We start from the raw sequence: 11,171 nt of genomic DNA, 5'->3' as shown, positions 1-11,171 counted from the left end.
CTGCCCATGGCAGGGCGTTGGAACTGGGTGAGCTTTAAGGTCCCTTCCAACCCAAACTGTTCTATGACTCCATGATAATTCCAGTTTGCCATCTGGCCGAGGAAGGCTGCAGCATCCCCTCACCACCACAACAGGAGTGGTCCAAGTTGTACCAGCTGCCCATGCTTCTATCGTCAGACCTACTTCTAGTTGCAGGGTGGGTAATTTCCGCACATGGGGGGAATCTCCCTGCAGCTGAGAAGGGATGAGGCACCACCACTCAAGCATCTTCTTCTTCAGGTTTGAGAAAGGCCCGGAGAGTTCATCCACCCTTAGCTGGAAAAGGTAGAGAGGCCCCAGGTTGTGTCCTCCCTCCCCAGCAGAGCAGAGACACCTCTGAGCACGTGGCTGTTTGGAATTTTTTTAATAAAATGGATTTTTTTTTTTTCAAATATCTGTAACTGAAAAAATAATTCAATTTAAAGATCCATTCTCTCCCCCGTTAACTTGTCACTTTTAGCCTTTTCCAGTTGAACACTCGCTCTGGATCTGATGCCCCAGCACCATCCATCTCCAGCGGTGCTGACCACCCCTCGCCGCGTGCTGCATAGTGGAAGGGAGAGTGCGCTACTCAAATACACGTTACAAACAAGTAGTGGTTACAGCAGAAAGATTCAGGATTACATTCAAGGTAGAGGCAGAACATCAGACTTCGTGGGTTTTCTTTCCCAATGGGTGCAAAAATGTACGTCCGGGGGAACACCTCTTCCGACAAAGAACTATTGAACTATTATTCAAACAAATAATAGTAAGAAAGCAGAGAACTGGGCTGGCCTGCACTGGGCACTGCTTGGGGAAAAGGCTTTCTAATCTTTCCTGGGATGAGGTACCATCTGCCCCTCTGCCCCAGGGCACAGGGTTAGCACTCGCTCCCCTGGCAGAAGCCCCTTGTGCAGAGGGGCTCTGGCAGGTCGGCTGGGATGCTCAGGAGGTGAGGGTCAGGGTGCTTCTGTGTCATCTGGGTTCCTTGGGGGCTCTTCAGCCCATCAGCCAATTTCAAGTAATTAAATTGGGGTCATTAAATCCCTACAGCATTTCACAAATGACGGTGGGTGGGTGAAGGTGAGCGTTGAGCAGCCGGGAGCTCAGCCTGGCCCCAGCAACCCTGGGAAGGGCTATATCAATGACAGACACTGGCACCTCCGCCAAAGGCCAGGGTCAGGCTGGGAGTGCACCCTCTGCCTCTAGGAGCTCATTGCACTTGGGTTAAGTTCATTCTTTATTTACTGGTTGCAGCTTTGTAAGTGTTTGTACAAAGAAACCCCGCAGCTGGGTGGTGTTGGGGGCTGCGGCTCACTGGGGGCTACAGAAGCAGCTGATTTTGCATGAGTTTGTAGCCTCCCTTTTCTCCCTTAGCATTTGAAAGATTCCTCCCGCTACTTTCCTCCTTAAGCAACCAATTACCTCCTGTGCTCACCTGAAACCAGGGCTGGGCAGATGCCCTGGGGAAAGCTCTGTAAGGCAATTGCTAATTCACCTACTGCTCCCAGGGAACACCAGGAGAGAACTGAGGGAGGGCTTGGAGAGGGCTCAAGGGGGTGTCCACCAGTCCCAGTTATTCTATCTTTAGGACATGACACTGTAGCTTGGACAAAAGAAAGCAGACAGTGTTCCCCAGACACTGAAGGGGAGAGAAGGGAGCAGAGGGGGGCAGAAAAGAAGGAAGCTGCCATCAGGCTCCCCCTGCAAATGATTAAGAAAGTGGCTCCCCATGCAGTTAACAAGCAAATAGGGCTCAGGAAAGCAGGAGTTTCTCCCAGGCAAGGCCTCCCCCTGAGAAGAGTGCCAGGTACCAAAGGTGCAAGGGTGGAGCATGTGCCTGCTCACACCTACTCCTCTGCAGCAGGGAAAGGTGGGGACAGTCAGCATCCTCAAGGAGACATTAAAAAGGATGGTGGTTTATCCTTCCATTGCCTGAGCAGAGTAACAACTTAGGCTGTATGATTTCAATAGCCACCACCTCCAGCTTTCCCCTCCCCAGCTCCCCCAGCCTGGACCCAGGTCAGGGCCCAAGCCCGGACAGCTGCCTGGTGAGGCAAAGCTAGGCTCTGTCTCCCCTGGTAAATGTGGCAGTGAGTTACTACTAACCAACACAGGAATTCCAAAGTGACAGGTGTAACAGCAAGAGAGAGAGCCAGAGGTCTGGGTTTCCAATGCAAAACCCTGCACAAGGAATAGCATCACCATGGCTCTGGACACTTTGGAGTACTCATCTGCCCTGGCGGCAGTCAGCAGCTGCCCTGAAGCACCAGCCCAGAGCCCTCCATGGCAGCAGCTCACAGTAAACAGCCATTTGCTCTTGCCTTTTCCCCCCCTGCCGTGGGCCTGGCGGGAAGGAAGAGCAGAGGTCAGCTGCCCATTACCTGCTCCCACTTCTCCCCCAAAAGGGGACCTCGCAGTCACACCACTGAGCCAGGACCCTCATGCCACACAACACCCCTTTTGCAGCACCACTTCCCCTTCCTTGCCCATCAGGGCTGACATCCCCAGCTGTCTCTTTCCACTGGGGCACCTGCTGTAGGGAGGGAACAGCACAACTGAAGGCAAGAGAGATTGCACATGGCCCCTAATGATATGTTGCTCATTGCCAGCTGTGCCCCATGCACCATGAGGACACTGGGATGCTTTTTTGTCCCTAACCCCCACCATGAGTGCTGTGGAAGCTGGGGGGTAGCGAGGTGCCTGCAGACTGGGCACAGCCAGAGGTCTGGGGCGGCGAAGGGCAGATTTAATATGTAAGGACCTGGATTTTAGCACCTTAAAAATCTGCTTTGCAGCCCAAAGCGAGTGAACCAAGCAGGTGTGCCTCTGCCAAGCTCAGCAGTATTTGGGAAACCAGCTCAGACACTACCAGGTTGTTGTGGAACCCCAGTTCCCTTTGGCTACATTTGGAAAAGGTGCCTGTTCTGCCCAGCTCCTCACAGCCCCACGGCAGATCAGACCCTCCCTGACAGCCAGCCAGTGGTGCAGAGGGCAGCCACTGCAGCCAGCACTTCTGTCTTTGTGTCCTGTTCCAGAGGTAGAATCCCCTTCTGCAACCGTTAAACCCACCGTGCAGGGGCAGCACAACCCCCTTTATCTGCCCATCCCAGCAAGGTGAGGGGTGCTGCTTCTGGAAACAGCTCAGCCTGGTCATGCCCTGTCCCGTTGCAAGGTGTGAAGAACTCTTGCCCAGCAACACTGCGCTCCATGTGCTGCCATCACTGCTCCTGCCTGGAGGAAGAGGGGCTGCCAGCTCCCTTCTCACCCCGGCTGGGTCAGGCTGCACAGCGCAGGTAGGAGGCCACAGCTCCTACAGCCTCTTCTGCCCCCAGCAGCCACTGTCCCTGCTCTGGTCTGGCTGTGACTTGAGCAGTGGATCTGCCTTTGCCACCACTGCTGGCTCCGTGCAGGAAGGACACTGCTGGGGGAGGAGTACAAATACTAGGAGCTCATCTCTTTTTTTTCTTTTTGGTTGACTGGCCTCTTCCCCCTGCATGCCCGTGCCCTCCCACTCCCATTCCCTGCAGTCTCTGCTCACAGAGTTACAGGCAAGAATCCCAGTGCAGCTGCAGATCGTGTCCATCAAGGAAGTCTGTGGAAAAGAGACTGGGAGCTGCAGTGCTAAGGGGAGCCAGGCTCATGACGGGCCCCCCTGGCAACTCCAGCCAGTCCATGCTGTCCAAATTAGCCTCAGCCAGGTCCAGGGCTATGCCCCCAGATGGCTCGTGAGCAAAGTGCAATTCTGAGGTGTCCATAGGTGAAGGCGGGTGGTCCAGGATGGCCGAGCTGCTCAGCATCTCACTGTGGAGGTCATCAATCAGGGACAGGGGCTCCGGCCCATCATGGCCTGCCGTCAGCAGCGGGAGGCCGGTGCTGCTCTCCAGGAAGTCCTCCAGCCGGCCCACAGGCACTGGCTGCCCCAGGGACACTGGCACCGCCAGCTCCGAGGAATGGTGGCTGCTGGGCGGTGGGGAGCAGGCTGGGGCCACCGGTGGGTCTTTCCCAGCGGGGGATGACTGATCCTTGAAGTCAGCAGAAATCTCTGTACAGGAAACAGGCAGGCTGGGGTGAGGAAAAGCTTGGACAAACACCAGAAGGATCATTCCCTCCCTCCCATCTTCCCTTTCACCGACCACGGCAACAGGGACCTCCCAGATTGAGCCATCACTGACCACCAACTGCAGTAAGGAAACTCCTCCTGTACCCAAGCTTGGCTTGCTATGGGGAGTTTTCAGCCTGCCTTCAGGGAATTCAAGCTCTGTCCAGTATCGCAGAAGAGATGTACCCAGATCTTATGTAGAAGAGCCACTGAGCACCTTTGTATTATACCAGTGCCTGACTGACATCTCCCTCAGTGCCTTACTGACTGCCAATGCTGAAGACACTGGCAGGGACGCAAGAGCAAAGACTCTCCCCTCAGTGCTCTATAATCCCCAGGCTCAAACCCAGTCTCTGGGAAGTGCTGGCTTTGCCTCCTTACCTCCACTTTCAATGAGAATGTCAAACAGGTCATCCATCTGCTGGCTGGAACAGCCGTTCTCCTGGGGAGAGCGAGTGCAGGGTTAGCTTCCTATTTACCAGGGGAGCTTCCACCTCCTGCAACACCCTCAGCTGCTGGCTCTCCTTCCTCACCCCAAGATGGGTCTGTTGGCTAGCAAGAACGAGCACATGGAGGCACCACACCATAATCCTCTGTAGCCCCAGGCTGTTTCTGGGTGGGAAGGTAAAGTCAGCATCTGCGGTACTACCACTCACCAGACAGTGAGTGGCTGGAGAACTCTACCTATGGTTTAGGGTCTGCCTCAAACCCTTCAGAAGGAACTCAGCTAGGAAGCTGCAGTTGTGTTTCTGTTCTCTGTCACTGGCCCAGATCAGGCATCTAAGCAGATTTACAACAGCAATGTTTCACCTGCTGCCCAAGGAAACCAAGGAGAAGAACTGCTCTCACCTGGGCCTTTGGCTGTTGTTTCATGGCCTCTTCATAGCCTGGTGGCTCTTTCATTGGGACCGAGGGAACAGAGAGAGGAGACGGAGAAGTTCCAAAAAGCAACGTGTGCTGTTGCTGCTCCAGGTCCATCTGGGATGGAGAAGGGGCAGCAGGAGAGCTGGGCTGTGATAAGGGCTGTTTAGAAAGAAGGCAGAAGGAGTGATCAGGGGAAAGACCACACCAACTCCTGTCTCACAGCTGCTTTGAAAGACTATCATCCTTCCTCTTGGTGAGTGCTGCCGAAAGGTCTGCACTGCTCTGCTCTGAGCAGCGTGGCTTCTTCTGTGTACTCTATGCACTATGGCTGCAGGGGTGGAAGACAGATTTCCCCTCCAACTCACAGCTGGAAATCTTTTGCTGACGTTTCTAACGCTAACACAATGCCACAAACCACCATGGGGCTGCTCCTGGATGGGTAAAGCCTCATCTGTCCAAGTGGGGAATTCCTCTAGCACTTTGGAGAGAGAGAGAGCACTTCCCTTTTTGTGTTCAGCCTACTCTGCACAATATATCCAGGACCCCTCTTTTACCCACCTCTTCCTGTAGTGCCTGCTCTGGGAACACAAGCCAGCTTCACTAGCAGCCAAGTTTCACAGCCTGATAGTGGGTGGAGGGCACCAGGATCAGCAGCACCAGGGACCTCCAAAGGAAACCCCAAGTGTTGCAGGAAGTGGTGCTCGTGACTCAGCTTTACCAGATGAATCAGCACACAACTGCCCATAAGAAAAGTTAAAGCAGGGATCAGGTCTTTGCCTCTACAGCAGCTATGTGTGATCCACACTGAAGCTTGCTCCCTGGAGCAGTGATCCCCAGGTATTAGATGAGTGCCAGTTCCAACACTCACATGTGTTGATGCTCTTCCCCCTCCTGTTTTCCCTGGAAAGCTGATCATCTGTTCTGTGACCTGCAGGTAGAGGAGTGACCGCAGGCCCAGGCTGGTAGAGCTGCTCTGGGGTCTGCTCTCTTCCTGAGAGGGGCTGGCAGCTGGTGGTGTGGCACAGGCCCCTGGAACGTGCTGGGAGGGTACCTTTTTTCACACACACTCCTTTGCCAGGAGCACCAATTTTCAGGGCCCGTTTGTGGAAGCCACTGGGGAAGAAGGGCTGCTGGCTTGGAGGTGCTGAGAAAGACAACATCAATACGGTGTCAGACAGCTGCCCTGTGACCACCTGCAGACCTGGCTTCTGATCCTACGGGGAGGCAAAAGGATTAGGAGAGTGCCACTGATCACCTTTGCATCTCCTCAAAGGTCTCAAAGCAAACCAAGGCACTGGCCCTTTGCAAAGTGGATATCCCACTCTGACCACACTAGAAATTACTCCCGTCATAGAATCATACAATGGTTTGGGTTGGAAAGGACCTTAAGATCATCTGGTTACAACCCTCCTGCCATGGGCAGAGACACCTCACACTAAACCATGTCACCCAAGGCTCTATCCAACCTGGCCTTGAACACTGCCAGGAATGGAGCATTCACCACTTCTTTGGACAACCTGTTCTAGTGCCTCACCACCCTCACAATAAAGAACTTCTTCCTTATATCCAATCTAAACTTCTGCTGGTTTAGTTGTCATATTCTTTCCAAGATCTGACACAGAAGTGATCCTAACAAGCTCTAAAAACTCTTAATAATATTTCTGTATTTTGATTACATGTTACAGAGACAGCTAAAAATCGGCTAGAAAGGGAGGAGATGCACAACCATCCCCTGGAGAAAGGGTAAAGCCAGAAGTGCTCTCTTTCCTGAACCAGCATTGCACTTCACAGAGATGATTAACAGATGTGCTCAACGTAGAGGAATGGAAACCATAGCATGTTCATCCGTACCAGAGAGTAACAGGTCCCATCCTTTCATCCCTGTCAGAGCTCAGATGCCACCTTCAGCAGCAGACATACTGCCCACACCACCCTCTATGTAGCCACCTTTTCAGTTCAGTAGCAGTCCTTCAAGAAGCAGGAACACCACTGTGAACCAGTTCTGGCCTCTCACCATTTTTAACCGATAGACAATGCTTGTTTAAAACACCAGCTGGTATTCTGCCCAAATGTGAGACCAAAGGGCAGAAGCTAGGAAATTGTCATGGTTTAGCCCAAAGCTCTTTGCTGTAAAGCCTCCACAACTCTTCCAAGCATCCCCATGGACACTCAGTGCTCCTGAAACCTCATGTCTGAGGAGCTCTCTCCCTCACAGCTAGTTCAGGAGGAGAAGGGGGAATGGAGAGGCTGTGGCAGACACCCTTTCTGCTGCCATGTTCAAACTCAAAACCAAACATCTCATGCAGCTGCAATCTGTGGCAGAAGCTGCTGTGAGATCTCACTTTGCTGTGATGATGGTATCTGACCAGGATTGTGCACGTGTTCCCTTCTCAGCACTGCTACAAACCCTGGCAGCAGGCAAAGAAAAATAAGGAAGAAAAGGGAGCAAGGAGTGAGCTACCTTTCTGACAGACTTGTTTAGTCCTCTGGGCTGCTGCGGCTGCTTCTGCTGCTGCGTGGGCTGCTGAGGGGTGTTTGCAGGTAGCTGACACGGTGGTTGGCTGGAAGTTTTAGCGGGTGATGATTGTACTTTCTGGAAAGAAAAGGGTATCCATGAGAAGGGGATCCATTCACCAGACACAATGTGGAGCAAGGCTTGTGTTTCTCAAAGGATTTATGAAGTTTGTTTTTCCCCCACTCGCTGTTCTTTAGGGAATTCAGTGATTCGTTCTGTTTCACCAAGCAGCGAAATCAGACTGGGATGGGATTCAGAGCCCCAAAAGAGGAGGTGGTACCAGTCTAAATCCCTGGGCTATCCATGACATCCCTCAAGGGCTAGCAGGCCTGACACAGGACCTGGGCCCTTCTGGAGGAGCAGCTGGAGTTCAGGTGAGATACCCCAGGGTATCAAGAGTGGCACTGGATGCTGGTATTTAGACAGCTGCCTGCTACACAGCAAATGCTTAGTGCCTGTCCCTCGTGGCAGACACTGCCACTTACTCTGCAGAAGGTGCAAGAAATGTAGCAGCACAGAATGAAAATCATCTCTGCCCTGAAAGATGCTGGGGGTTGACTTATGCCATAAAACCTAAGCATATTTATTCCTTCCTGGAAGAAATGCTCGGAACAATTCTGCTAAGTGCTGAGCTCATGCCAGCCAGGGAATAGTAGATCATCTCTGATGGAAGACTGTTAACACTGAAATACTGACATGCATTAACACAAAGAGCAGTCAAAAAGCAAACAAACAGACTGCTCTCAGGGTCTGATTTCAGCTCTCAGTAGATAAGGTGACCTATCTATCATTCTGACTATGCTCTCCAGTAAAGGACAAGAGGTGAAATACACTCTGCTTTTTTTACTACCACAGGCATAGTTGTTCTGCCACTAGTGAAATGTGGCGGCAAACCCTTGTCCTCCAAGCTTGAGATCCTGCCTGACAAAAGGCAGAAGAGCTTGTGTTTGGAAGAATGCTGAACAGCCTGTGATGCACACAGTCAGTCCTGCATTGCTGTACACAGTTCATCACTGTCTAATTCCAGGCTTTCTGCTGAAGATCTGCTTACACTGCTTTGTTTTACAAAGCCATAATCTACCAGCCCTCGTAGTGGGCAACTCAGCCATTTTAGTATTTACTGCACTGAATTTCCACCATATTAAGTCACCCTATGCTTGACTTAACCAGGACGAGAAAGAGGGAGGACAAACCCAACTGCTTGCAGCAGGGATGTGATCTAACCCTTGCCCACCTGCAAGGTTGGACAGCTACTCCCTGCCTTCCCGTGGGGCGAGAGGCCCTGCCTCTCGGTACTCTGCTTGGTCACGGTGAGGACGATGTGGGTCCCTGTGGAGTCGGTGATGAGGGTGGGGGGCGGACTGCCCTTGATGAGGTCGCTCAGGGAGCTTCCTTGCTGGCCAAGGAAAAGCCGTGGGCTGTGGGACTGGCACGGTGGTTCTGCTTCCGCAGCTGGCACCTCCTGCTTCACCATCACGGCTTTCTTTGGCACTGGGCTTGGATTCAAAGTGTCCATTTGGCTAGCGGTTGGTGCAGGGCTGAATTGGTCTGTTTGGCCACTGGATTGCTTTGCAGACTGGCAACTCAGAAAACCGTTTTCACTCTTGACCTGAATGCCAAATGCTACTGGGTTGGAGGCAAGGGCTGTTCCTTCTCCTGCAGCCGCTGGGGCCGGTAGTGACTGCTGAGAGCGCTTCTCCTGCTCTAGCTGTAGTCTAAGCATCTCAACCAGCTGCTGCTTCTGCTTCAGCATGCGGGTGAGTTCCTCGATCTGCTTGTCCTTCTCCTGCAGCATCTGGTCTTTGTCCCTAACTTCTGCATCTTTGCTGTTACCAGTGCTACACAGCTCCGACCTGGGTGCTGCATTTACACTGCAGGAGGCAGACTTTGAGCTTTCTTCCTTCACCAAGAACTGCACTGGAGATGCCTGCAAGGTGAGCTGGGTCAGGGGTGAGGTCACCATCTCTCCAAAGGTGTCTCCGGTGGCTGAGTTCTCATCCCCTGTGCTCATCTGCGAGCGCTCAGAAGGAGTTGGAGAAACAGGAGGAGTCGAGCCTGTGCTGCCAAACTTCATCACGCCACCACCGGTGACTGTGGCCACAACTACTTCTGCTGGTGCAATGCCAGTGGTGACCAGGGCTGGCCCTGTGCTCAGCCTGGCAGCTGGGAAGGCTACCACCACTTCAGCAGCTTTTGGGAGCATGGCTGCTGTGCTGGGCTTGGGAGTGGGGGTTGTTTGGCCAGCTGCACCGTTCTGCTCTTGGTAAGCTCTGAGACGCTCAATCAGGTCCGTCTTTGTGCCTGAGACAGGCAAGGCCCTCAACTTCAGCTCTTGCTTCAGCTCTGCTACCTGAATCAGGGAAAAAAAGGGGGGAAACATTAAGAGAACATACACTCTGTCCAGTGCAACTCTTAACAGTTACCAGAGCCATGAGGCAAAAGACTAAACTGACTCTCCTGCAGGCCAACAAACCTGCACCACAGGTACAGACTGCAGGACAGCAATACCAGCTGCTATCACTAAATCATGTCAGCCCACTTCAGCCCTGCTCTGGGGCAGCAACATTGTTCAGTACTGCCCTCCGATAATGGCAAAAAAGGGGCTATGCAGCTTCACAGGAATTTACCTTCATCTCATCTAGGTTGGCAGGGAGAGGGCCAGGCTTGCCCACTGCAGCATTACTGTTTTGTCGCATCAGCCCACTGGAACCAGAGGATACTGAAGATGCGCTGCTGACTGTGGCAGAGAGACTCCTTACAGCAGGGGCACTGGCACCACTCTGCTGCTCTCCTGGAGGCCTGCAGAGAAAGAAAAAACACAGGCATCAAAACCAAGCTACAAAGGCAACGAAGGCCCTTAGTGTCAACAATCACATAGTTCAGAAACATCTGGGTCACTAGTACCATCCTAGCCATTAAACCACACCAATGCCTTTGACTATATCCATGACCCTTACTCTGGCAACCGACTCACTTCAGGCCCTTTTTGAGGCCTGCTGCAACCTAACAAAATTTAAATGTGTTACACCCAATCACCACACCTCACCCCAGAACACATTGCCTCTAATAACAGTAATGGAAAAGCAAGTGCTTTCTAAGAGAGAGCTGCCATTTAGGACCCATACTTTGGTGGGGCTGGCAGGATGGTCTGATAGTTGTAGTGCTGCTGCTGCTGGTTGAGGATCTGAAGCTGGAGAAACAGCTGCTGCTGCTGCAGTATTTTGGCATAGGATGAATCCATGGGAGGAGCTCCCTTGTCCTGCTTTTGGTCCGGGGGAATATACTGATGATATTTAAGCTTCTTGACTTTTGGCTTCAACTCCTTGGCTTTTTTACTGCGCTGAGACTTCTCACTAGCAGTCTTGGGCTGGCTTTGCTATTTAGACAAAAAGGAGGAAGCAAATTAAGAATGGAAACACTGAAATAATATAACACCCCATGTAAACCAGAACATACACTGGAATTTTCATTTCAAAATTCTCCAGATTTGACCTCAGCGTCTTTCCTTGCCTCTCTTAGGCAACAACTTAGGCAACAGTATGGTCACAGCACCTGCAGCAGCTTACACTGCACCATAATGTGTAATGTCACCTTTTCCAGCACATCAGATCACTTGCTCATCCAGTGCAGACTCACTCAGATACTCCTGATGGTTTCAAAACATTCTGCACT

General features: G+C 52.2%; 1 protein-coding gene across 2 annotated transcripts in view; it reads right to left on the bottom strand.

The window, feature by feature from the left end:
* Positions 1–240: 240 nt before the first annotated feature.
* Positions 241–11,171, bottom strand: part of MRTFA (myocardin related transcription factor A) — a 100,046-nt gene continuing 89,115 nt past the window's right edge. For both annotated transcript variants that reach the window (XM_080625160.1, XM_080625161.1), the window contains 7 exons: positions 10,625–10,875; positions 10,127–10,298; positions 8,734–9,849; positions 7,446–7,577; positions 4,970–5,143; positions 4,502–4,562; positions 241–4,063 (listed from right to left, as the gene is read on the bottom strand). In XM_080625160.1, coding sequence (XP_080481286.1) covers positions 3,564–4,063; positions 4,502–4,562; positions 4,970–5,143; positions 7,446–7,577; positions 8,734–9,849; positions 10,127–10,298; positions 10,625–10,875 — 2,406 coding nt within the window. In that variant the 3' untranslated portion in view covers positions 241–3,563. The remainder of the gene's footprint in view (positions 4,064–4,501; positions 4,563–4,969; positions 5,144–7,445; positions 7,578–8,733; positions 9,850–10,126; positions 10,299–10,624; positions 10,876–11,171) is intronic.

Source organism: Psittacula echo, assembly GCF_963264785.1.
Source record: "Psittacula echo genome assembly, chromosome: 1".
Lineage (NCBI taxonomy): Eukaryota > Metazoa > Chordata > Aves > Psittaciformes > Psittacidae > Psittacula > Psittacula echo.
The sequence above is the reverse complement of the archived record's forward strand: the minus strand, read 5'-3'. Positions and strand labels throughout refer to the sequence as shown.